Source organism: Peromyscus californicus, unplaced genomic scaffold, assembly GCF_007827085.1.
Source record: "Peromyscus californicus insignis strain IS unplaced genomic scaffold, ASM782708v3 Scaffold_14__1_contigs__length_90479793_seg_2, whole genome shotgun sequence".
Classification (NCBI taxonomy): Eukaryota; Metazoa; Chordata; class Mammalia; order Rodentia; family Cricetidae; genus Peromyscus; species Peromyscus californicus.
Window position 1 is genome coordinate 18,024,675 of NW_026294436.1, and position 27,219 is coordinate 18,051,893.

The 27,219-nt window shown below is 40.4% G+C and overlaps 1 protein-coding gene across 1 annotated transcript in view; it reads right to left on the reverse strand.

Moving 5' to 3' along the window:
- Srgap2 (SLIT-ROBO Rho GTPase activating protein 2) overlaps positions 1-27,219 on the reverse strand; it is a 224,989-nt gene that overhangs the window by 99,505 nt on the left and 98,265 nt on the right. Inside the window, 1 exon segment of the mRNA XM_052736861.1 lies at positions 9,415-9,577. Coding sequence (XP_052592821.1) covers positions 9,415-9,577 — 163 coding nt within the window.

The window sequence follows — 27,219 nt, forward strand, 5'->3', positions numbered from 1 at the left end:
GTGAGATGAAACGCCCTGAATGATCCTAGGGGCAAATCATCTACTGAACTGGATCCAAGCTAGTTTTTCTTACCTAGCTTAATGTTGGTTACAGGAATCACTAACATATTTAGTGTTAGGGCGACTGACAAGACTGTACTTAGACACTTGTTTTCTGGTATCCACACCCTGCACTTTAGTGTGCTTCTTCAAATTCACTTATTCTTTTAGTTTCTAAAAATTGATTTACCTTAAAAATTTTATATCTAGCCCTGTGAGCTCCTTCAGAAAGAGCAGCTAGATACCAAAGAATTAAAATATCAAAAAGGCAAACATAAGCAAAAGACTTCAGCTACTTAAGTCTAAAATAATCCTGGACCACCCAGAGAAATACCTCTAGGGACAGCACATAGATGCTGTTCGGTATCACAGAAAAAAAAAGCTAAGAACACCTTGAATAGCACTAGCTTCAAGCTTCCTGTGTGTCTGGGTTGGTGGCAAACCTGACCCCTTTATCAGCAGACACGTCTTTGAAGTAGCCAACAGCCTTCCACTCCCTACTCAAATAATTTCAGCTTTACATTCTATTTGTTTCTCCAAAGACAATCTCTTCATCGGAAACAAGAGAATAAAGTTCAAGTAATCACAACAAATCCTGTTTTTTGTTTGGGGTGTGTGTGTGTGTGTGTGTGTGCGTGTGCGTGTGCGTGTGCGTGTGTGTGTGTTTGCTACCAAGAAGATAAACTACAACTGGAATAGCTGTCTACAAAGCATCATAAAATGCTCTTAGTGACCATGCTGTACTGAGGAAGAAATTCAGTCACTAACAGATACTGCGTTCAGTGGAGGGCAGGTGATAGAGGGGATGGATAGGAGGATTAAATCACTCACCTAATCTTCCAAAGACATCTCCATGTTAAACCTGTTCTCAGAGAGGCAGAACACAGGGCCATAACCTTTAGAAACTATTCTTTTCCCATTCATTCAATCAATAGTGCGGTCATACCTTAGTGTCTTCAGGGCACTAGTTGATTGAACCCCAGAGGATAACAAAATCCAATGATGCTCAAGATTCTTACAAAGCAGCACAGTATTTGTACACAACCTACCTGCATTTATAACTCCTTTATACTGTAACTAATTCCCAAAGGATTTATATTACCTGACACAATGTAATGCTATGTAAGTAGCTGTTACCTGATTTAGGAAAATAATGACAAGAAAAAAAAAATCTTATACATGTACAATACACATGCTCACTTTTCCCAAATATTTTTAGTCTGCAGTTAAAAATGTAGATAGAGAAGGCCAGTTACACCTGCTAGAGACACTGATCAATGCATATACAAATATGGATCAGTTCTCCTATTATTATTTATGATAATAACACTATAGACTATACCTTTTATAATTATCTTCTCTCAGCATACATAGGAAATTAGATTACCATCTAAAGGGCAACATGTACTGCTTTTAATTTTAAATCTCTTTTACTACCAACCCTATTTCTTTGGTAGGCTAGCTAACTTTAGGTCAACTTGACACAAGCTAGAATCCTCTGAGAAGGGGGAACATCAAGAGAAAATACCCTACCAGACTGGCCTGTAGAGAAACCTTTGTCGGTATTTTCTTGATTTTTTTTTCCCCCTTGAGACAGGGTTTATTTGTGTAGAAGTCCTGGCTGTCCTGGAACTCACTCTGTAGACCAGGCTGTCCTTGAACTCAGAGATCTGCCTGTCTGTCTTCTGAGTGCTAGGATTAAAGGCACACGCCAGCACCAGGGTCTTGACTGATTTTTTTAATATGGAATGGTCTAGCTCACTGTGGGTGGTTCTGGAATGTATAGGAAAGAAGGCTGAGCAAGCTACAAGGAGCAAAAACCAGTAAGTAAGCAGCACTACTCCATGGCCTCTGCATCAGTTCCTGTGACCAGGTTCCTGTCCTCACTTCCCTTCCCATGCCTCCAAGTTACTTTTGGTCATGGTGTTTTAGTTATCACAGTAATTGAAAATTGAGCCAAGCTAGTTGGTGCCAACGGTCATAGTAATTCTCTTGTAACTAGAGTACTGTGCCAGCAAGGTTACTTTTGCTTTTATGGCTCTCAGCAGGAATCTGTGTCTTTGCATTTTCTAGCATCTAGCCCTGCCTCATGACCTCCTCCCACATTCTGAACAGTGGTATACCATTTTCTCTCTGTGACTCTTTATCACATGGCCTTCTTCTCTCCTAACTGTAATCTCCCTCTCAAAAGGACGTTTCTGATTACATTTAGAGTCCACCTGGACACTCAAGCATGCATTCCTCATCATAAAATCCTTAACTTCATCATATCAGAAGCTGTTATGAATATCCAGTTACAGGACTGATGTAAACATATGCCTTTATTTCTCTTGAGTAAATGATTAGAAATATCTGGAACTGCCACATCAAGATGGTGAGTATATAATATTTAAGAAGCTATAAAACTATTTTCCAAAGTGATTATCATTATTTCACACTCTTACAAGCATCACAAGATGTCTACACATCCTCAACAACACTTGATATTGTCAAGTGTTTTCATTTTAAGTATTTTAGGGAATTGATAGCATATGTCCTAATTACTCTAATGTGTATATCCTTGATGATGGATGACACTGAACATCTTTTCATACGCTGATTGGTCATTTATTTATCTTTATTAGAAAACTGCTTACTAAGATGCCTTGCCTATTTAAAAATTTTTAGGTAGCATGTCTTATTATTGAGTTTAAGTGTTTTTATTCTCCATTCTGATATGACTCTTCATCAGATGTATGTTGCTATGATTTGAATACGCCCCTTAAAGTTTATATGCTTAATCTTCAATGTAGTAATGACGAGAGGTGATTAGGCTAATGGATCAATGTCTTTATCATGGGAGTGGGTTAGTTATTTCAGGATTAAGTTTCTGATAAAAGGATGAAAATCAATCAACCTCTCTTTTTCTCTCTCCGCTCCATTACTAATGTTATGCTTTCACTATGTTATGACACTCTAAGGAGGAGGCCCTTGCTGGCGGTGGTAGCACACACCTTTAATCCCAGCACTGGGGAGGCAGAGGCAGGCATATTTCTGTGAGTTCAAGGCCAGTTTGGCCTACAAAATGAGATCCAGGACAGCCAGGACTGTTACACAGAGAAACCCTGTCTCAAAAAACAACAACAAAACAACAAAAAAAAAAGAGCTAGGCGGGTGGTGGCGCACACCTTTAATCCCAGCACTCGGGAGGCAGAGCCAGGCGGATCTCTGTGAGTTCGAGGCCAGCCTGGGCTACCGAGTGAGTTCCAGGACAGGCGCAAAGCTACACAGAGAAACCCTGTCTCGAAAAACCAAAAAAAAAAAAAAAAAAAAAAAAAAAGAAAAAAAGAAAAAAGAAAAAGAGAAAGAAAGGGAAGAAAAGAAAAAAAAAAAAAAAGGAAGGAGGCCCTGCTAGAGGCAATCCCCTGGGAATTTCATCTCCATAACTGTCTAAAAATAAACCTCTATTCTGAATAAATTATTCAGTCTCAGCTATTGTGTTATATAGCATGGCAATATTTTCTTCCAGTCTGTGGCTTCTCATTTTCTTTAAAATATCTTTTCAAAAAGTACATGACTTGATGAAATCTGACTTACCATTTTTTCCTCTTATACCTCATGCTTTTTAATATTCTAAGATATCTTTGTCTATTCAAGGTCACAAAGATTTTCTTAAAATTCCCCCAAGCAACTTTTATGCACAGGCAAAGTTGAGAACTACTAGTCTGTGGGGAATGTGACCTAGCTTTCTTAATTTAACCTGAGTTTCTGCCAGAGAAAATTAGAGCACTAAAAGTAAATTAGGAATATAGTTAACTGGAAAAACAAGGGTACAATCAAGAGCCGTAGGACTGTCTGAACTGACCAGCTTCCAAGGGTGTCTGTCAAGGGCTAGAATAAATGAGCTGAAAAAAAGCAGGGTCAGAGGAGCTTTTAGTGTCATCCATAAGGTGAATTCAATGAGGAAGCCAACAGGATTGTCCTCCCATATGTGGGAAACAGTATCCCACATTTACTGCAATTTAACTGATAAAATGGGAAAAATTATTCCTCTTCCATGTGGGGGTGAGAGTCACCATTTTTGAAGCCACCACATTAAATAAACGAAGGTGGCAGTAATAATATTTATCCAAACTTTGCTTCCAACAGGGGCCAGACAGACTGAGCTTTCATTAAATGGAAGAGATGTCAGGAGCACCAAATGGACTCAAGTTTCCCTAGAATCCTAGACAAAGTGGGTCTGTTTCTTAGCTGTGGACAGGAGGCTACTTTCCAGATGTTATATTTAGCTTAAAGGAATCTCCAACACAGCTTCATGAAAAATATATAGCATGTCCCAGTAGGTATAACCACAAACCAGAGGGCCAGCAGGGCGTATCCCTTAAGAGGGTTCAGCAACATAGACGGGCCAATTGTGTAGCCTAACTGACCACCCCAAACGAGTTGAATTAGCTATGAGCCAGATTCTTGGCCATACCTCACATTTAATGAGTCTTTCTTTCTTGCTTGCTAGATACTCTACACCTGGGGAGAAAAACATGCTGCCTATTTCACAACTCTGAGCTGCTTTCCCATATCAGGTGAGAGGAACAATAGAGTTAATGCTTTTGGGAGGTTTGTGTGAAAAAAAAAATGTTAGTCCTACTCCCTAAGTGACTTTCTAGATTCGATGGCAATGAGTAAGGCCTCTTCCTTGCACACCATAGCCCCAGCTTCCCAAGAGAGGATGTAGATGAAAACACCAGCTTCTAGATCCAGATGACAGGACTAAAATTCCAGCCTTGCTGCATTTTTTTCTTAATGTCTTTTGGCCTTAGTTTCCTCTTTTATAAAAGAGATGATAATAGTAACTACAAATACATTGTAAGGATTAAAGGTGATAATGTATATGAAAATGTTTAGCATAATACTTGGTACATATGGGTTTAAAAAGCTGACTTTTCTTATCATAACCTTTGTCACTAAATTTCATAGAGTAACATAAAACACAGGCATCCACAGTAAAATCAGAAATAAAAGTACCTTTTCTGAAGCCCATGTCTCTGAAAAAGGGATTTGTTTTTGCTACTAGATACAAATGTACTAGTTAAACGAAAGATACTATCTGTGCCACAGTTCCAGTTTGCTCTCTTGGTGGCTGGTCACTGGAGGAGCCTCTGAAATGCTGCATCATTCTTCAACAGAGGTGGACTTTCTACTGTGTAAGTCAACTCTCTCTATACTCACACTTCACTTGTGTTTGTCTTTATCTCTGGGTCTACAATTTACCTTTCAAAATTTAACAGACGTTACCCAACAACCAGAAGAAATCTCTTGTGTAGGACCAAAGGTACCATATCCCAAACTGGTTTTTGTGGGGGTTTGTTGTTTTGTTTTCTAACTTTAGGGAACTGAAGCACATAGTGAAGTTCAGGTCTTGAGCTCAGTTTCTCTAAGTGAATAGCAGCTCCAGCATGAGAAAGGTCCCTTGGATAAGACCTCCTTCCTGTTCAGTAGCACAAAGCTACATAAGACAGAAAGGGAGCCCAGACACATTTCTTTCGTCTCGTATCTGGTTTCTATATCTTTATCAGTAGAGTACTAATTCTTCAGGTTCAATAGACTCTAAATAAGACGGTGGGAAACTATGATTTGAAGAATGTGTTTTTGCCTAGAACTAGAAAGCAGAATTCAAACAAAATGAATCTTTTCTTATCTATTGACCAACTTGGTAGAGGGTTCTTTGTATTCATTGGGGCCCCAAGGGGAAGAGAAAAGAGATTACTCACCTTTTAGAATAGTAAACATTGACCATTCAACAATCCTATTTATATCTTTAATTGGTAATCACATATTGAAACCAAGTTACAACAACCAAGAAACAGTCTTAGGAGCTGCATTTATATATACTGTAATATACTTAAAGACAATACTGAGAGAAACTAGGCCCAAGTCTGTAATACTGTGTGATTCTATTCATACAAAGTATGAATCCATGCACAACCAAAGTTTGCTGTTAGAAATCAGGGCTGTAGCTGCTCCTAGGGCTTCAGAAATTGGGAAAGGAAGATGAGGCTTTTGGAATACTGAAATGTTCTGATTCCTGACCAGGGAACTAGTTACATAGGTCTATTCTGTTTATGAAAATATACTGAGCTACAAACTTATTATATGTTTGTTTTTATTCTATGACAGTGGTTCTTAACCTCAGGATTGAATGATCCTTTCATAGGGGTCACCTAAGACCATCAGAAAATACAGATATTTACATTACGATTCATAACAGTAGCAAAATTACAGTTATGAAGTATCAATGAAAATAATTTTATGGTTGGGGTCACTACAGCATGAGGAACTATATTAAAGGGTCCCAGCATCAGGAAGAACCACTGTTCTATGAAGTATCATAAACAATCTTGAGAAGTAAATTCTTCCTTACATCATCAGTGTAAGAATACAGCTTATAGAGGTCAATCCTGAGGTCTTGGTTAGTAAAGGCATTAACAGATGGAATTTTCCTTCTAGAGGTGGCATGCTCCAGGTCTCTGGTGAAATGTAGATGGGCATTTGAGAAGCCAGGGACACTAATGGTTTTGATATCTGGCTATTGCTACCACAGACTTCTCTGAGATATGGAGAGGCTACAAATCTCTCTCAGCTTATTCCTCTCTGTGGTGATGTAATGAAAAATGTCCCCACAGACTTGGACATTGGAGTACTTGTGCCCAGCTGTTGGTGCTATTGGGGATGTTTAGTTGCTGCAGCCTTGCTGAGGGAACTAGTCATTGGGGGTGTGCTTTGAGAGCAAAGCCTCACTCCACTTCCAGTTCACTCTCTGCTTCACACTTGCATCAGAGATGTGAGCTCTCAGCTTCCTGCTCCTGCTACTACCCCGACATCTACTGTCATGCTGCTCCATTTTGATGGACTCTTATTTCTCTAGAGACATCTGTCCAGTAAGCCCTTCTTTCTATAAGGTGCCTTTGGTCATACTGTTTTATTAGACAAGGAACTAATATACTTTAAGGCTAGAAGAAAAGGAAGCCGATAGACTGCCTGAAATTGAGTTAGGTAAACACCTCTCATGGAAGCACTGTTCTCAAATGAACAGAGAAAATGGGGGCAGAAACTACCAGTTTTGCAGGGCTGTCTAAGATAGTTGAAGCAGGTGTCAAGGTCACAAAAAGCAAAAGAGATCACAGCCAAGAATCCATTTAAAAAAGTGATTTCAGTCATACAAACACGTATTAGTGTGTGTTACAGAGAAACTCAGATTAGCAATAAGTAAACTAGAGCAGATGCTAGAAACCATAGAGATGGGAGAAAGTGCCCTCAACAGCAGGGTCACAACAGACTGTCAGTGAGCAGTGAGAGGAGTTATCTTTCCCTCTTTTTCAGATGTTGTACCCTCAATACCCCGCCTCTAACACAGAGAATGCCCCTTCATAGATGCAGTTAAGTACATAGAATAGTACTCAGTCCTTTGTTCGGGCCAGTAAAAATGGAAGAAATCCTGCACTAATTCCAAGTCTAATCAAATCTGAAACATTTTCCAATGTTAAGAACTAGGAAATTGATTAAGAGCTATAACTACATCAATGACAATTCTGATTATTAAATTTTTCTCACTTAGCTTCTAATCTTTTTTTTTTTTTTTATTTATTTATTTATTTATTTATTTATTTTTATTTATTTTGCAATACAATTCAGTTCTACATATCAGTCACAGATTCCCTTGTTCTCCCCCCTCCCGTCCCCCTCACCTTCCCCCCAACGCCCCCCCCCCCCCCATTCCCATCTCCTCCAGGGCAAAGCCTTCCCCACAGACTGAGGTCAACCTGGTAGACTCAGTCCAGGTAGGTCTAGTCCCTTCCTCCCAGGCCGAGGCAAACAATCCTGCATAGGCCCCAGGTTTCAAACAGCCAACTCATGCAATGAGCACAAGATCTGGTCCCACTGCCTGGATGCCTCCCAAACAGATCAAGCCAATCAACTGTCTCACCCATTCGGAGGGCCTGATCCAGTGTGGACCCCTCAGCCATTGGTTCATAGTTCATGTGTTTCCATTCATTTGGCTATTTGTCCCTGTGCTTTATCCAACCTTGGTCTCAACAATTCTCGCTCATATAAACCCTCCTCATTCTCGTTAATTGGACTCCCAGAGATCCACCCAGGGCCTAGTCATGGATCTCTGCATCCAGATCCCTCAGTAGTTGGATGTAGCTTCTAATCTTAATACTGGATGTTGTCATCTAGAAACTAGTGAATAAATAGCTGTATATATCCTCTACCTGTGACATTCACTTTCTGGAAATTTACTGGGGAATGTCAGACATGGTACATGTGATGGTTTGGATAAGAATGGCCCCCATAAATTCAGAGATTTGAATGCTTGTTCATTAGGGAGCAGCACTACTTGAGTGGGATTAGGAAGTGTGATCTTGTTGGAGTAGATGTGCCTTGTCGGAGGAAGTGTGTCACTGGGGGTGGGCTTTGGGATTTTAAAAGACCAAGCCAGTCCCAGTCTCTTTCTTTCCCTGCTGTCTGTGAATTCGGATGTAGGACTCTCAGCTACTTCTCCAGCACCATGTCTGCCTGCGTGGCACCATGCTCACAGATGACAACGGACTAAACCTCTGAAACTGTAAGCAAGCTCCAGTGAAATACTTTCTTTTATAAAAGTGGCTGTGGTCACAGTATCTTTTCACAGCAATAGAACACTGATGAAGACTACTCCTGTGTTCAGAAGTCAGGGTCTCTGCTACCATTTTTTACAACCAAGCCTCATGAAAGAATGACTCTACCGAGAGCTTAAGAAAGGGGGTTCCTGAGTTCCCAAGAGGTAGGTACCAGCACTAACAGGAATAGGGGTATTTGACAAAAGTATCTTAAGAATATGACAATTATTTTCAGTTTTTCTTTGGTCAAATTGCTCAATTTATATGCAATAAATTGAGGTAACAATTAAGTTTCAGAAATCAGTAAGGTGTCCATGCTGAGAATAACCAAATCCTTGAGTCCACCTGGCTAAGACAGAACTTGGAAAGAAAACTGAATTCAAAATATAAACATATAGGAATTGCTAAGTGAAGTACATGAGGAAAACATGGCACAACACTAAAGAGCCCTGAGTCCAAGAGTTTCGCAAAGCACAAAGGAAGCTACCAGAGCAGTATCAGTATATAAAGCTGATGGATAATGGTGCTGGTCCATGGCTGTGTCTTCCCAGGATTATCAGTTCAGCTTAGAAGGTTAAAAAGTTTCCCACTTCAAACATTCTTTTCCTTTAAGACTATGAGGTATAGAATGGTCAATGGAAAACCTGTTAAGTGAAAGAAAATATCTTTTCTCTTATTACAAAGTCATGCCACTGCTCCAGCCAAGAACCTTTGTGACTAGGAACATCTATCCATATACCTTTTTAAAGAGTCTTCCTGAGTCCTCACTGACTTGAACAAATCGAGGAATTATATTATTCAGGTAGATGTCACTCAGGGTGGTATGATCCCTGCTCTCCCGCTTCACCTGGTTTAAGAGGAGGTTCCAGCAGTTTACTGGAGAGAGAACATTCTGGTCCTTCCTGCAGAGAAATGGAAGAAAAAAATAATATTAGTAAGCAGGAAGGGCCAGCAACTATGATTACAGTTCATGTCACAAAAATCACAGTCATCAACCAGAAGCAGAAACAAAGATACTTTCCCTAAAGCCTACTGCTATGGTTTCAATGTGAAATGCTCCGTACCCAGGCACATGTATTTTGGGGAGGTTGGGCTTAGCTGGAGGAAGAGGGTCACTGTGGCAGTGAGCCTTCAGGGCTATAGGCCAATTCATTTGCATGGTTAGAAGACTGAAGCTTACAGGAATTGTCATTCTCTCACACCATCAAAAAGCAAGAGGAACGCAGAGAGCAGCCGTTCTGCATTGTCTGACTAGGATACATCAGACTGTCTCTCCACAGTCCACACCTTAGAGCTTAGGTCATCTGGCTTACCCTTAGCATCAGAGACAAAGTTAAAGAGCTTATCTATCAGAAGGGTTGGAGAGGTGGCTCAGTGGTTAAGACCTGGGTTCAATTCCCAGCACCCACATTATATAGTTCACAACCACTCTTAACTCTGGCTGGAGGGGATCTGATCCCTCTTCTCACATCCATGGGCACCTGTACTCATGTATATAAACCCATACATGTACACATACACATAATTAAAAATAAATTAAAAAAATGATCTTATTAGTGACAAAAATCTCTAGAATACTACAAACAAAAACTTCTACAAGTTTGCCCACAGTAGGATTCCATAAAAACATTGAAGATATCTGCCATGAAAAATTCACAGAAGACTCTCTAGTTCCATGTAACACATATAAAGAGGTTTTTGGGTTTGGTTTTTTTTTTTTTTTTTGGACAGCATTGACTGAACCATTATCTTAAGTCCCATATAATTAAGAAAACAACCTTATTTGAATATATATATATATATTCCTAATATTCATTCATGCTTTGGTACTGCCATAAAATTCTAAACCTTTATTCAAATGAAAACAATGTGATTCCCAAAGCATATCAATTACCGGCTCAGTTTGCATACTAATTTTGAACAGTGCTAGTCATACACCTTGAAGTTGGGTTTCTTTAAGTAGAGAAAAGGGAAGTAGGATTCGTTTATGGTGCCGTTTATCAAGGTATACTATGTGCTTGCCTTGGCTGGACCCTTTACATTGCTGTAAACCCCACAAGAGGTGATCAGAAAGTTGAGGAGAGCCAAAGGAAAAAGAAATGTTCAAGTTTTTGTCTAAGTGACATAACTAAAAAGTGCCAGTGCCTGTCACTGCCAATGGTGCTCTTGACCACAGGAAGGAATCAAACCTGTAAATCTACTCCTTTTCTCCTCCTTCCCTCCAGTCAGACTCTCAGCACAGAAACAGCAAGTAGCACTGTCTCCATTCAGAGCAGGAGGCGGCCAACTGTGATCTGTGGAGCTCAGAGCTCAATGCAGAAGGTTTTCAATTCTGCAGTCACAGCTATTAACAAAGTCACTACACCTCACTGGGCTTCACCACACTCTAAACTAGCAAATCAAACACTTATCTAACCAAATCTAAGGAGCTGTTTCAAACCAGTGAACACTTTTGAGTCTAAACTGAAACTCTTCTAAGCCTGTCCCCTACCTCCTCCCATCATATTTCTTCAAGACAAACTTGCTAATGTTAAGTACTAACCACTGCACTATATTATGACCATCACCTTTCTAGGGAATTAAAAAGACTTCTGTGGAAATTTAAAAATGCACTAGCTAAGGGGGGAAGATACACATAATTAATCTATTCCCTTTAAAATGTTTAGCATGGGGGGGGGGTAAATAGAAAACAACCCTAAATTCAAGAGGGTGACAGATTTAAGCACATGTATTCAATGACATATGATTTTCCTATTGAAAGGAAACTTTCAAAGTGATCCCCAGATCAGTTTTATTTAACAGTTTTATTCTTAAAAACATACACAATTTTAAAAAGTACTACCTAGTGATTTATTTATTTTTATTTTATGTGCATTGGTCTTTTGCCTGCATGTATGTCTATGTGAGAGTGTTGGATTCCCTAGAATTGGAGTTACAGACAGTTTTAAACTGCCATGTGGGTGTTGGGAATTGAACCCAGGTCCTCTGGAAGAGCATCCAGTGCCCTTAACCACTAAACCATTATCTCCATTCCCCCAAAAAGTACTATTTTAAATGGGCTGGTAAGATGGCTTAGCAGGTAAAAAGCACTTGCCATATAAACCTGATAACCTGGGTTCAATACCTGGATCCCTCAGTGTTAGGAGAGGAAATATTATTCTTTCATAAACATCTAAATCAATTTAAAATTATACCAGGAGTATAGTTACTCATGTATGAATTAGAATTTATTTTTGAGAGGTGGCAAGAGCTTCTGTGGGTTGAACCATTGTACTGAAAGCTAGGCAAGTACTCTACTGTGGAGCTATATCCCCATTCTGCAGAATTTTCTTAATAGTGAAGAACCTAAACCCAAACCAGAAATAATGTGATGATGAAACTATACAGAAGTACAACTCTTATTCATAATTCTAGTATCAATATTTTTAGTTAATAAACACAGCCTCATTGTTCATAAGGATTGATTCTAATAAACTCTAAAACTCCATACTTTAAAAGTATATTCACATACGAACACACACACACAAACATATGCAAAAACAGATGCTTTATTTCTTTTAGGGCAATGTTGGCACAAGAAAGGTGAAAAGAATGCGGGAAGAAGGAAACATTAGTATACTATGCAGGCAATTTTCCCAGCCAACAAGAACAAAGCTGCAACACACTTCAGGTTGGGAAATAATCAAGTCAATGAGATGTTTTTTCACAGAGGTGTACCAAGGCTCTGTGAAGATGGCTTCCTGCTCTAGTAGTTTTGCAGGCTTCTTTGATTTGGAGTTGATGAAACTGAGGGAACTTCACTTGGTTAGGAGATTAAAATTTGTCTTTATATCTTTCCCATCTAGCATTTGTTAGTACAATGTCTCTGCTTTCCCTGTCCTTCATCCCTCACCTCACCCCCAGTCTCAGGTTGTACAATGCCAGGACATTTAAAGAAAAGGGTCTGTATCCCTTAGGAATGTACTGAACACAGCTGTGAACCTCCTTAAACACTAATCTCTAAAAAGTAGACAAAATATTCAAAAGTATTTTTCTTACTTAAAAATTTCAGGAAGATCAAGAAAATACCACACTGTGCTGCAGAAGAGAGGACCAGTGAAAAGGAAGGAAACCAGAAAGTCATAAGCCAGTGTGCACCTACAGAGGGGATTATCACTACCCTGCACTGGACCAGATAAAACCCGTGCAACTGAATCATGAACATTAACTTGAAGACACGAGCCCAGTTTTTCTCCCTCAATAGAGAGTACATCTATGGATGCCCAAACACTTAACAACAGATCACTAGAAGGATTTCTAAGATGGCCAAGGAAAAAGAAGCTCCATAATCATAAAATCTCTACATTATATATTACCACCCCCTCATATTTCCTCTGGTTGTTTCAATAAGCTCACACACAAAATCAACACTTGTCCCATCAATTTTCTACCAGCTCATCTACAAAATGGACAGTGCCCCATCCAGCTCCTGAAAGATCTTCAATAGATCACTGTGAAGTTCCCAGAAGCTCCTATAGTCTGGAATGGCAATTAATTAACAACATCCATATTCATGGCTCTGCAGAGCACAAGCTTGGTGTTAGTGGATGGCTTGAGCTTCTACATTGCTGTACGGAGGTTTCCTTCTGGGTCCACAGTCTATTATTTGCCCTTTCTCAAGGCTGCTGCAGATTAGCTGAGATGATGGATGCAAGAAAACTTCAGCAACACAAAACACCATGCAAATGTGAGAAATGTTATTATTTCCGTTTCCAAACAAATGAGGATTTAGCTTTCATCCATTTCCAACATGTTCCTCAACAGGCACTGGGCCACAGCCAAGAATGCAGCCTGCTAAAAGTGCATAACCCTTAGCAAATTACAGTTGGGATAAGACGGTGGCAGGCAATTAACCAAGCAGCTGTATGTCTCTGGGAAGACAAGAGACAGATACCAAAAGAGAAGCAGACTTCCATATTCCACCCTACTTTCACAAAGAGACAAGGTAGAACAACAGTCCTGTGTTCCTCAGTGGGCACTGTGTGCTGAGGCTGACAAAGAAGTCAAAGGGAGCCCAGAATCCCAGAAGCACCAGCAGCTTCCAAAGCCCCATAGCAGAATCCCTCTCAGACCTGCCAATTTCTAAAAAGCTGGCAATTATCAACGCATCTAAGAATATAATTTTTCACTCTTAGATAACAGTTCTGAAATGACAGACTAAACTCTGAATGAGTTAAATTCATCATTCAGTATATATTATTAAGTCTCCAATGAGAAAGATTTAAAAAAAAAACAGGTATGTGCATGATAAAAGAGCTCATTTAGTGATGGTTTGACAGCAAAGTAGTGATGAGAAAAGCTGAATGCAAAGAAATAAAATAAATAAAAAATGCAAACCTAAATTCCCTCTTGGCACCTTGATTAAAATGAAATGAACTGAAGCAGTCAAAGAGATTATTTTATTCAGATGAGTGTTATTAGCCTTTCTGGCTTATTTTCTTTATTATGCATTTTGCTGATGCTGACAGAAACAGGCAAGCTCGATAGAGGAAAAGCTGCAGCGGATTTGTGGTCTGACAGGGCCATGCATAAAATCAGACCCTTGCTGACCCAGATAAGCCAGAGGATGGATTGGATTTGCTAGGGAAGGTGTTAAAAGGAGGGGAGAATTTAAAATTAAACCACCAAGGCAGAAACTGACTTAAAAAGACTCTGCCTGTAATGGTGGCTGCCGGTTGTGTGACACAGTACTACAGTGGCAGCCTGAAGGTACCTTTCAAAGACAGGCGGGCAGACAGGGGGTGGGCACATTTCTCTGGATTTATCACAGCTGTGGCTTCAGCTTTGCCAACAATGAGATCAGAGTAGGAGAGCTCTGAGACAGGAACAGAAAAGTACCAAAAGCAAAACCACTATACACTACGTGTGAAGAAACAAGCTTTCAAATTTTCAAGTTAGGGCCACATACTTGCCTAGACAGATGATTAGAAAGGATTCAAGAAGCTGTCTATATGCCTTACTCAAAACAGTCCCACTGGCTCCTCTAATCAGGTTTGGGGAAAGAGCTATAGGGAATGAGATTCTTGTAGCTCTGGAGTAGTCCCATGGAGCTTAGTTATAACCTTGAGAGAGAGGCATGCCTTCCTATCCCTCCTTCCAAACTAGGAATCTGCTTTGAAGTAGACAACTGGACCAATAACGTGTTAGACATCTGCTAAATGTTTAGCAAGCACTTTCTGAGAGAATATGAGACCACAGATCTTCTGGGTTAAGACAGAGAACTAAGGATGGCCCCAAGTATGAACCAATACAGACTCTAGCTGGAGATCCCACCATTAGTCCGTTGTATTGGAAACTCTGCCTTCCCTTCAACCACCCCACAGCACCCTGATCTCAGGGGAGAGCAGACGGCTGGGGGCTCTTCCTATCATTCAAGACAGCTCAGTAGGTACCCTGAGAACAAACATGGGGGTCTACCCCAAACCCAAATCTCTGCCACCCCAAGTTCTTGCCTAGGTTTCCGACATCTTATTTCTGCTTCCTTCTGAGTTCCTGATGTCTTTTTATTTCATTCATTCACTCAACAAAAAATGAGTAGTTAGCAATGTGCCAAACCCTGTTCTGTGGACTAGGGCTAAAAGGTTCATCATTCTTGTTTCTTACATCAATCCATGTCTGTGGACTGCTTAGATCTAAAACATGGCTTCTTTCTCCTAAACTGTCCTCATGGGTGAAACCTTCATCTTGTTTAGGACGGTGTTGCTGCTTGTGTGTAAACAGATACAGAAGAGCCCATTGAGAAACCCTCATTTGACTAAATTAGAAGGTCCATCTACCCACAGCCTTCTTCATGACTTCTGCAGACCTGGAGCCTTCCCTTCTTTACTCAACTCTCCTTGTATACTGTAGCTATGATCTAATACCGGAGAACATAAACTGTGAACTCAACTTCTATCATTTGAACATTAACAGACCCCTCTCAAGGCATACCAAAACAATCAGTGATCAATACTAGGCATAGTTTATGCCTATAATCCCTGAATTTGGGAGGTAGAGGCAAGAAGATTGCTGCAAGTTGCAGGCTAGCTAGAACTATATAATAAAACCCTAACTCAAAAAATATAGTGATCACATCAAAAGGCCTGAAGAACAAATGGTCAACAGAATTAAAATATAGCAAGAGAAAGACACAGCAAAGATACGAGCAATGACCAAAGAACACAAAACCATATGGCTCTTCAGCTGAAAAAGTTTATAATCATTGCTACTGAATTTTCAGTTGGATCCTCATGTTCTATAAGAAGATCTGTGAACAATTATACAATTATACCTTCAGTTTTTCCTTCTCTAATTAAGATGTCACCAGAACCCCGTAGGTAATGACAACTATATAGAGAAAACCACAGATGTGTTAGCAGATTTTTAAAATAAATAAAACCTTGGAAGACGGTTGAGGCACACTGCCTGGCTCACTCCTGGTCATTCATGCTAGAGAAATAAATACCTATGTGTGCCAAAATAGAATGGCATCATTCTGAAATCCACACACTTATTTCAAAGCACCAAATGCTGCTCCCTTTAGGAGCAGCCATCTCTCAGGCACCAGGCACAAGTACAGAAATTTGATCTATAGCCAGTAAGTTACTGATTTCCAGCCAGAAGGAGTTAAATATGCCAAGTCCTAAGAGCCCATTGGTAAGAAAGGGCATCCATAGGGTACCTCCCTTTCCTAAATGCATGTTCTTGGGACAAGGAGTCCCTTTATACGGCTCATGATAACAATGAGGAAAATAGTTTGAAACCAAAGATAAATGGAACAAAGTCATACAGTCCTCAGAGCAGCTTCATGTATAATTACTACTTTTATGTGTTATATCTCATGTTTATTCTCTGAGTCGTTGCTGAGTGATCAAATGTGTATCCCCACTGGCTTGTGTGCTCCAAACCCAGGCCTATTAGTAGCCAAGCTAATACTTTATTAGTGAAATTTTTTAAAGAGCTGGGTAGTGTAAGAATGCCCTAGTCAGTTTCCAGGTTAGTAGGTCAGATTTTGAGTTTAGTTCCTTATGGAATTTGGATGACTAATGACTCTATCCCAGCAAGGAAGTACTTTGTATAAAGCACCTTAAGACCTGGCTTCAGCTCTGTCACTTGATAGCCAAGTAATCTTAAGTAAGTGACAAATGTACTACAGGCTTCACATTTTCTTTTCCTGTTTAAAAATATAAATGGGAACAACAGACCCAATGCCTAACTCATCTGACTCCTGTTATCATCCAATCAAACAAAGTGATGTCCGTATAAAAGCTTTACTCACAGGAAGTGTTCCCCAGCCATGATTCTGTGTCACCATCACTTATTACTTTAACAATTGTTATTACTACTTGACAGCCCACTCAGTGAATTTGCACTTACAAAATGGCTCCAGTAAAGTTGTAATTTTCCAAAAGACACAGACACCCCAAACTTCTCAGGTCTTCTAAAGATTACAATCAATTATGTTTGCTACATTTAGACCATGTCAGTGCACCAAAAAGGAATATGTTTTGCTACTATTACCTTATTATCTGGTTCGAGGGAAATTCCAAGCTCAGTAAATCTGTTTCACCCAACCTTGCCCAGACTTGAAAGGGGAAAAGTTTAAAGTGTAAAGAGAAAAGCCAGAGGGTACAAAAAATAGAATCATGCAATTTCAGGAGTAGAAGAGACTTTCAAGATGGTGGAGAGTCTAAACCAAACCTATCATTTTCCATGGGAGGAAAATGATACTCAGGGATCTTGAGGTCACCCAAATAGTGGTGGAACAAGACAAGGGCCCAGGTCTCTTGACTGGCGGCCATTTTCTTATTTCATTGTGGTGGTTGCTACATTTCAATCAGACCTAGTGTCTACAAAGACCTAGTACTGAAAGAGTTACTGGACAATGCTTGGCTCCCCAGAGCACAGAGCTATTCTAAGACAACACATAACAGGAATACCAAGGGTCCATGAACCCAGAGGGAGCAAAGCTGCTGGTGACTAGCGGCGCCAGAAAACATGTTGACACACTGCATGTGGTTATACATGAAAGGCAAGGGAAGAGAAAACAGTTCTGAATCCCACCCATTCTAATTTGGGACTGGCTCTGGGCACCTACTGGAGGGTTGGGCCATACCCGGCCACTCTGTAAAAGGACCTTTCAGTTCCTTCATTCTCTGTTCTGTGGCTTCAGTTCAAATGTTTTCTGCTGTACAAGAACCATCACAGACATTTTAAAAAGAGAATTGTCACAGCACAGTAAGACCCAGGAGCCACTGTAGATTACCAGGGTCATTCTAAAATGGAAGATTCTCAATCAGGATTGGAATCGACCATTTCTAAGCAAGTTTGTGAACCGAAATTTCAACAGCCAGGCTCCTAAGTTCCTAAGAGAGCAGTTCCTCTAAGTGACCTTGCAACAGAATCACCTGGATGCTTGCTTAAACTGTGTACTGGAGAAATGCCCAGGAACCCTCCATTTTAAATAAGCATTCCAGGTAATTCTGCACACTGCAAAAACATTTTAGAACTAATGGTCTTACAGGAATGTTTTTCAATCTATGGGATAGGAGTCACTAATGTAGCTGAAAAAATGATGAATTTAAAACTAGTATTCTTCTCCCGAACCCACAAAACCTAAGAAACAGTAAATTAGAATAACAGAAAATACTGCACAGCAAGTGTGATCAGTAGAAAATATCCTGGGGCTGGCTCAGTGACTAAGAGTGAGTACTGCTCTTGGAGAGGTCCCAGGTTTAGATCCCAGTACCCACGTCAGGTAGCTCACAACCACCTGTAACTCCAGTTCCAGGGCATCCAGTGTCCTCTTTTGGCCTCCACAGGTACTATATTCATGTGCACATACCCACAAACAAACACATAACTCAGTAATAAATATTTTTTAAGAAATAAGGTATCAGTATATATTATATATAGCAAAATTTATCTTTGTTTTTGAAAGAGGTGTCCTTGGTTAATAAAATAAATGTACACTGTCTTGTATTTTTCTGTTTTGTTGATTTGTTTTGTTTTGTTAGCTGTTTGTTTTAATCAAGGTCTCACTATGTAGCCCAGGCTAGTTTAGATTTCATGTTCCTCTGCCTCAGTTTCTCAAGTGTGTGGATTACAGTCATGCACAACCATGTGTACGTGTGTCTATCTGTATGAGTAGACATGAGTGTTCCAGCTTACAATATAGTTTATAAGTCTAAGCCAATGTCCTAAATTCAAGGAGCTGGTCAGATACCCTATCCTCTTTTAAAAATCTGAAAATTCTCTTCAAAGTATTTTCTTCCAAAGACAGAAGTGAGGGAGAAAGGAGGAAGAAAGACAATGAACTGAGGGGAGGGGCACCTGGAAGAGGACTCCCTGGGTAAGGAGCACTTCCTGTGTAAGTGCAGGGTCCTGAGTTCAGATCCCCAGCACACACACACACACGCTAGGCTGGTGATGCACACCTGTAACCCCAATATTGGAGGAAAGACAGGTAGAGAGAGGCAGATCCTGGGAGCTTGTTTAGCCAGCTTGTCTAGCCAAAAGGTCAAGCTCTAGGTTCAGTGAGAGACCTTGTCTTTAAAAAAAACAAAACAAAACAAAAACAGGTAGCAAGTGATAAAGGGAAACACTAATACTGATCTCTGGCCTTTATATGCTCATGTATGGAGGTGCACCCACCACCACCACCACCCCTCCCCCCCCTCCCCACCACACACACACACACACACACACACACACACACACACATGAAAAGGAATTGGAAGGAGAGAGAGCAAGGACAGTATTTGTACACAAACTTCCTCATTTCCACGTAAACATAGAATTCCCTCAACTTCTGGAAGCCATCCCTGAGAACCTTTCAGGACAATCCCTGGAAGTGTTGTGTTCTGGTCACACTGGTCATCCCATAATCACTACATTCTGCACTCTCTCCTTCCCGATGCTCGATAGCTGACAGCCACTGTCTTTGCTGTGCATCTGAGTGTAAACAGTCCCACTATGTGGATTTCTTCTTATAGTTATGCTGAGTTAAACAGACTTCTTAAGAACATGGCAAGAAAGTGGTTGGCAAATTCCAAGAAGAAAGATTTTGAAAATAATGATGTGGGTACAATGTCACTTGTTTCCTAAGTGACACACCTGCTGTCTATAGGAAGTATCTACACACACTAGGCATGACAGGCAGGCAGTGGACCTGGCTCCTTTCTGTACCCTTATGGATATAATCAATAGAAGAGTACCTTCGTTCTTAAGTGGATAACTTCTTGACCACTGACAGAAGTTGAACTTCATCTCCTTTATATGACCTAAAGGACACAAATCCCTTAGCCCTAAATAGAAGATTCAACAACAGCACAATTAGAAAAGTGTCAGCATCTCCAGCTTGGTTGTCAATAGTGCTGTACAAACGGCTTAAACCCGTAAATATGTGGAGAGAATAAAAATGGAGTGAAAGTTTTAGGAACGAGCCTCTGCAAAGGAAAAAAGGAAAGTGGTGAGGGATTATGCAGGAAGAGGCAAGGGGAAATAGAGGCATGGAAGAGGAAGTACCACTGTGAAGAAAGAAAAACCAAACCCTAAAACTATTGTAAAATTTCCTGATGCTCTTAGTAATTTGTTTTTAGGCTGCAGAAGTGAGCACAGCATCTGAAGCTTTGAGCCCCTCTGTATTTGAACTTAGGCTGCAGGAAGATTCAGAACAGCTGGAAACAGCAGCACTGACCAGGTTACAGGTATCTGGAGGGAAAAGAAATAGAATGAGTGTGTGGGAGGTGGAGGGATGAGAGTTAAGTAAGGCATAGGAAGGAGAATCCAGAAGTCATCCTTAGAGAGGACGATAACCAGGTCAGAATTAGTATAAGAGTTGTTGGAGAAGCCAGTGTGTCTGGGTGAGAAAGTTAGCAAGGAAAAATAAGGAGCATTAGAACAGAGGGTTAGGGGACCAGGGTTAAAATTCTGCAGGGATGATTATCTATGGAAGAGTGCCAAAATCAAGAATGCAAAAGGTCCTACATCAAGCATGTGACATGAACTGATGGTAAATGGTATATACAATCACAGCACAAACCTGAAATAAAAACTGGATTCTGGTTCTGGTTCCCAAACTGTAAAAGAAGTGACTGCTCAGAATGGGAAGGAAAATGTAAGCAGAGTCATCTAAAGAGAAACTGGCAAGGGTCCATCCACATCTATAAAATATCTTGCCCTAGAGTCAGAGTTGACTCAGAAACCGGGAGACAAATCCATAGACAGCCCTTGAGTACATTCATCATCTGACTTGTGACTCCATTGCTGACTTATGCTAACATCCTGACATAACCTATGAACGATCATGTCCCCTGCTTTTTCTTAAGCATTTTTTTTTCTTCTTGGTTTTTCAGACAGGGTTTCTCTGTGTAGCCCTGGTTGTCCTGGAACTCATTCTGTAGACCAGGCTGGCCTTGAACTCAGAGATCTGCCTGCCTCTGCATCTGAGTGCTGGGATTAAAGGTGTGCACCACCACACTTGGTACCTAAGTTTTTCAATCTCTGGTCAAGAGAAAGATTTGGAAGTGAGAATGTTAATTAAGCTCTCAAGTTGGAGAAGAAAAATTAAATATAAACAGAATTGTATTTCAAATAAATAATATGACTACAGTGAAAGTCTGAGCTTTGAAGAAGAAAGAACTAAGGAACAACTTTTTGAAAACAATGTTTTCACTGGAAACAAAAACTTGAATACTCTAAGCCAGTATTAAAACTGAGCCAGTATTTTCAGAAGTGTGAGTTAGCAATTCTGAAACTACGTTCTGTACAGTCTATGACTGAATAACTAATTAAATATATTATGGATAATAGAACCAGACTCCTCACTGTTCAGCAGAGAATTACAAAGATGGAAAGTGGAGACATTTAAATAAAACATGTGACATTAGAAGAGAACTGAAGATTAATGTGAGCTCCCAGGCTCTAATATAAGTAAGGAGAGAGAGTCTCTGGATTAATGAGGATTGAACTGAAAAGTTTTTTTTACTTCTCAATGGTGTCAAAGCAATAAGCATTCAGTGGAAACTACATTCCAAATTTTGAGTTTTATTCTCTTCCTGGATGGCCACAGGCAGTCGGACTCTCTCTGGTGATTCTGGGCAGTGTCCAACATGTGATCACAAGTGTGTAAATAGTTAATACTCCAAAGTGTGCTATATTGCTAAGTTATGGAGCTTATTAAGTGTGTTAAATGCACTTTCAACTTGCGATATTTCCTGCTTACTATGAATTTATCAGACTGTAATCCCATCTTAGGCAGAGGAGCATCTAACTATAAATGGAGAAAAAAGTAAAAGTACATGGGTGTTGGGTTCTAGGCCTACCTCTGTCTACTACTTCTGCTGGCAGAGACTACAAATAGTTAACTCCAGTGACAAACAGCACACACAAGCAACCACTGTTTCTAGATAAAATCCATATTAAATGCAGCCAAGACTCTAAAGAAATGACTTTCTAGAGTGGAAACGAGGCAAGCTCAGTCTGAGCCCGGACCACTTTACACTATACAGAAATGATAAGAAAACATGTCACAATGACACAGGATCCAGTCTGACAGGATCCCAATAATCAAATACAATACACCATGGACATAAAGATAAATAAAAATATTAAGCGGTCAAAAACTACTGAAGGAAATACAATCTACCAGTTCACATTGATATAAACAACCAGACCAAAAAATCCCCACCCCCAAAAAATGTAGAAGGAATTGAAGAATTGGAAAAATGACTCTTTGGTAACCATCCTCCTCCTCCTAATAGATTGATTCAAGCAAGAATTATCAATAGATGATAAAACTATTGGTAATTATACACAGACTTAAAGTATGTCTCCAAAGCAAGTTCTTTATTTCAAAGCACAGAACAGAATAGCTTTAAGAGTTACATCAAAAATAGGAAACCTGATAGATAGCACTTCAACCAAATGATCAAAGTGAGCATTACCAGTAACAGAGCAAATCACCAGCAAGTGACTCCTAACACAGCACACTGAGAAAACTAGGACAGTAACTCCTACCAAAGTTTGTAACCTGAATCAAACACAGACAGTATTATCAGAAGATTAGAAATAGCAAATTAAGTAGTAATTCTGGAGTCAAATGCTTAAAAAAAAAGGGGGAGATGTAATAAAATATAAAGACTTGGAATCTATTCTCCATTAAACGATACTTAGAGATAAGACAACTACACAACCTTAAATTTTCCTTTGCCAAAAGGACTTTTTAAACAATTGGTAAATCTGGATGACTACGGACTAGGTATTATGATGATCTTCATGTTCTGATTTTGACAATTACATTGTGACTATGTTAGAAAACAAGTATAATTTTAGCAGACACCCACTGAAGTATGTGGGGATAAAAGAGTACCATATCTACAATTTACTCTGAAGTGTTTCCAGAACACAAACACTGTAAATTGCACATGAAAAGAAAAAGAAAAATATGAAACAAATATGTGGTATATTAACCATAATCTGGGGAAAATGGTATATGCTACTCTTTGTACTATTCTTCAGATTTTTCTATAATTATAACATACAATTAAATATAAAATAAAGAAGAAAGTGAAGCCGTTTTCCTCATCTCTCCTTTGGCACGAATTATATGCTACTTCGTATTTCATATAAACCTATCTCCCACATGACACCATGAGCCTTCTGAAAAGGGGGAGGGGCTCAGCCATGTCTCTTACTCTAGAACCTGTGCAGAATTTGTGCAGAATTGTTGACTGTTGATGATGAAAACGAAGCCAAGTGTTTATTTGAGGATCTAAAAGAATTCCTCAATAATCTTGGTTCCTCAGCTTGAACCCCATATGTCTCTGAAACACAAAAATGTACAAACATACACTCACACTATTTCACACTAATCAGTAACCTCCATTAATTAAAATGGTAGCTTATTCTACTACCTATATTTCATTCCTGACATGTGGCAAGTGCTCAGAAAAGTGTGCTTAAAGAACTGCGGAGATACTTCAGCGGTTAAGAGCACTGACTGCTCTTCCAGAGGACCTGGGTTCAATTTCCAGCACCCACATGGCAGCTCACAACTGCAACTCCAGTTCCAGGGGATCTGACAACCATACATGCAAGCAAAACACCAATGCACATGAAATAAAAATAAATCATTAAAAAAACAATTAAAAAAAAGAATGAGTCTACGAGGATTGGTGTTCACTTATTCTCTAAACTTCTGGGCAGAACAGCCAGAAGTGACCTGCTTCCAGAATCATTAAGAATACAACATGTCCTTAGCCCCCAAACAACAAGTGATTTTAATCAAAGATTTTCAAAACAGTTGTTTCTGGCTAATTAAGAGTGGCACAAAAATTTGCCCAAATCTGATATACTGTCTTTCTTCGTTTGATTAAAGGCCAGCTTTCTAAACATTTGTTTGTTGTATCATATACTGCATATACATCTTTCCATTCTGATCTTCCTGACTATGTTGTGAAGTGTAAGGGTTCTAAGTATTCACTGTGCTTAGAACATGTACTTGGAGCTTGGGTGACAGGTATAAGGGAAAGGCAGCACTCAGGGTTGGGAATGTGGCTCTGAGGCAGAAAGCCTGCTTAGCATGTGGGATCCTGGATTAGAGCCCCAGTGCCACAGAAAGAGGAAAAAAGAGGCGGCGGGAGGGGGGTCAGAATTGAAACTGCTTTAAGTCACACTATCTTGACCTATCTAACTGGTGGTGATTAATGATGTAATGGGAATCTCGCAAAATCAGCACTGAGAGAGGACAAAATAAGCTTAGAATCCAAGAAAAGTGCCAAGTGGTGGTACATGCCTGTGATCCCAGCACTCAAGTGGCCGAGAAAGGAGGATCATGGGTTCAATAGAGAGACTCTGGCCTAAAAAAAAAAAATACCCCCCCAAAAAAAAACCTAGAAAAGCCCATAACCCAGAAATCTGTACATTGTAAGACTCCAAAACACTTTGAAGGTACTAATGAAAGGGTCTGTGCTGTGCAGCTGTCCGAATATGCTGTGGCAGGGAAGAGCATACATTTCTATCCACACGAGGAAGGCTAACTAAGTCAGAGGTGTACAAATGAGGGAGTCCAAGGGGGAGGAAGGCAGGAATCAATACACCATTGAAGCCGAGCCTTTCTTAACCGTGCTTGCTTCCCTGGGTACCTCTCACTCTCTATTCAGAGCCCATTCAATAGTGCTTTGTGTTCTAAGGAAATCTGTCAGAGGCACTTCCACCTGTACATTGCAAAATCAGTCCCTTACAACTTCCTCCTCTTGCTGAATCCCCAAGACACTGCCTATAAATTCAAAGAATTTCAAGCATCAACAGAAACCTCCACCTCCACCCCTAGAACTCGGTTAGGAACATCTGTTGTTTACAAAGGTTCAGACTGAGAGCTGCCAGACTTGCTCTGCAGCCTCTGCTCTAACACTGGAGGCTGCCAGGAAGGATGTCTGAATTTCATGCAAGGATACCCTGTTCCCGTCACTTAAGCAGAAACAGGCTAATACAGCTCAGTCAGTATTTTACAACTGAATATCGTCCTAATTTGTTAGATTCATTCTAATCCTGATTCCTTAGCCAGTGTACCAAAAATGTTGAGATGCAGACCTATTTCACTGATCCTTCCAGAAGTAAAACCCAAGGGGCAGTGAGTCGGTAAGTAGAAGAAACAGGAGGTAGCAGATTAACTATCCTGCTGCAATGAGAAATCCAAACCCTACTTTTCCTCAACCTCCTTAAATCCTTCATTCACACTGAGCCCTTCCCACATGATTCTGTATCGCCTCACAGTGTGATACTTCAGCACAGCACAGGACTAAGATATTAAAGTCTTTACTTCAATTAACATGGGACCACATTTAATTGAGAACATAATTGTGCTATCTTTTACCTTCCTCTGACTGAACCAAGTGTGAGTCCCTTCCTGAATATTCCACTGTCCCTCTCTTCTCAGGAACTACTGGTACCTGCTTTAAATGGTATTCTATTTTTAGGCTCGTGTGCCCGTGAGGATATGCGCTATTATTCTCTTACAGCCTGCCTGACTTTCCCCAACCAACAATAAAAAAATAAAACTCTGTGTAGCAGAAACTGTCTTTTCTTCTTATCTTGGAAACCCTCCCACTTAACACAGCTCCCAACAAGAAGGCTTGGCTTTTGTCTTTAAAAGAGAACTGGGTCAAAGACAATGCATTTAATTGGCTGTGAATTCTTAAGAATTAAAGACCCAGAGACAGAGCTACACACTGCTCCCTGGGTTTACTGCAGTACTTACAGGAGACTCCTGTACTACAACTTCCCCCTCCCCTGTCCTGCTGTCAAAGGGCATGCCTACAGTCTGGAATGGAAAGCTTGAGGTGTGATCTGCTGACCCTGTAGTGTCAGATCCCAGAAGCACAGGAAGCTCTTGGAAGTCCAGCATACCCCCAGATGCTCTTAAAAGCAGGTCTCTCATTCCCTATCCCAGAAGGATGAACTGAAGCCACTTAAGTAGAAATGTGGCAGCTTTTGCTTGGCTTCCTGAGCCAGGAGCCCAGGAACCACATGTGTTTTTGCCCTGGCCTGCTGGTCTCCATGGAAAGGCCTGCAGGACGCTGAACAGAACTGGTCTTCTACACACTCAAGTCTCACTGCTTTACAGAAGCCCCAACAGTTTCTTGCTACACTCTTCCGGTGGTGGTGGTGGTGGTGGTGGTGGTGGTGGTGGTGGTGGTGGTGATGGTGGTGGTGGTGGTGGTGGTGGTGGTAATTCTAACAGCTAATTTCTACTGAGTACCTACTAAGCATAGGTGCTAGCCTAGGATTTCACATACAATATCCAACCCTGAGACCAACTCTTAAGGTACTACTCTCCACGCTTCATAGATGTGGAAACTGAGGCTTAAAGGGTTTAATGACTAGCTCAAGGTCACACAGCTATAAGCAGAAGAGATCAGGTTTAGAGTTAAGTTTACCTGGTTCAAAGCTTTGGGGTTTTGCTTTGTTTTTCTAAGTTGCAAAGCATCCCAAAAGGCATTCAACAGAATTCTTTTTCAGTTCCCAAAACTGGTCAACTACCCTGTCTTGCTGACACTCAAGCTGCCTTCTTGTGACTCCCATCCTCCTTTATCCTTGTGTGAGGAACCCTCCCACCACTCTTGTTGTTTCTTAGTTCTTTGAGAGTTTCATGTGTGCTTTATTCACTCCCTCAACTCTTCCCAGATCTATTCTATTCCTGTCCCTATCTATCCAACTTTGGATCCTAATAAAAAAAAAAAAAAGAGCAATTTGTGCTATTCTGCTCAAATATTCTTGGATGTATGGTCTTCCACTGGAGCATAGTTGACTTACCAGGGGTACACTCAGAGAAAACTGACTCATCACTCGCTCACTCTCTCTCTCTCTCTCTCTCTCTCTCTCTCTCTCTCTCTCTCTCTCTCTCTCTCTCTCTCAGCAGCTAACGAGTGTCAATAGTGTCATGGCTAAGGGTGGGCTTTGGGGTCCACTCCCATCTCCATACTGGGTTTGGTCTGGCTTGGGCTTGCACAGGCTTGTGTACGCT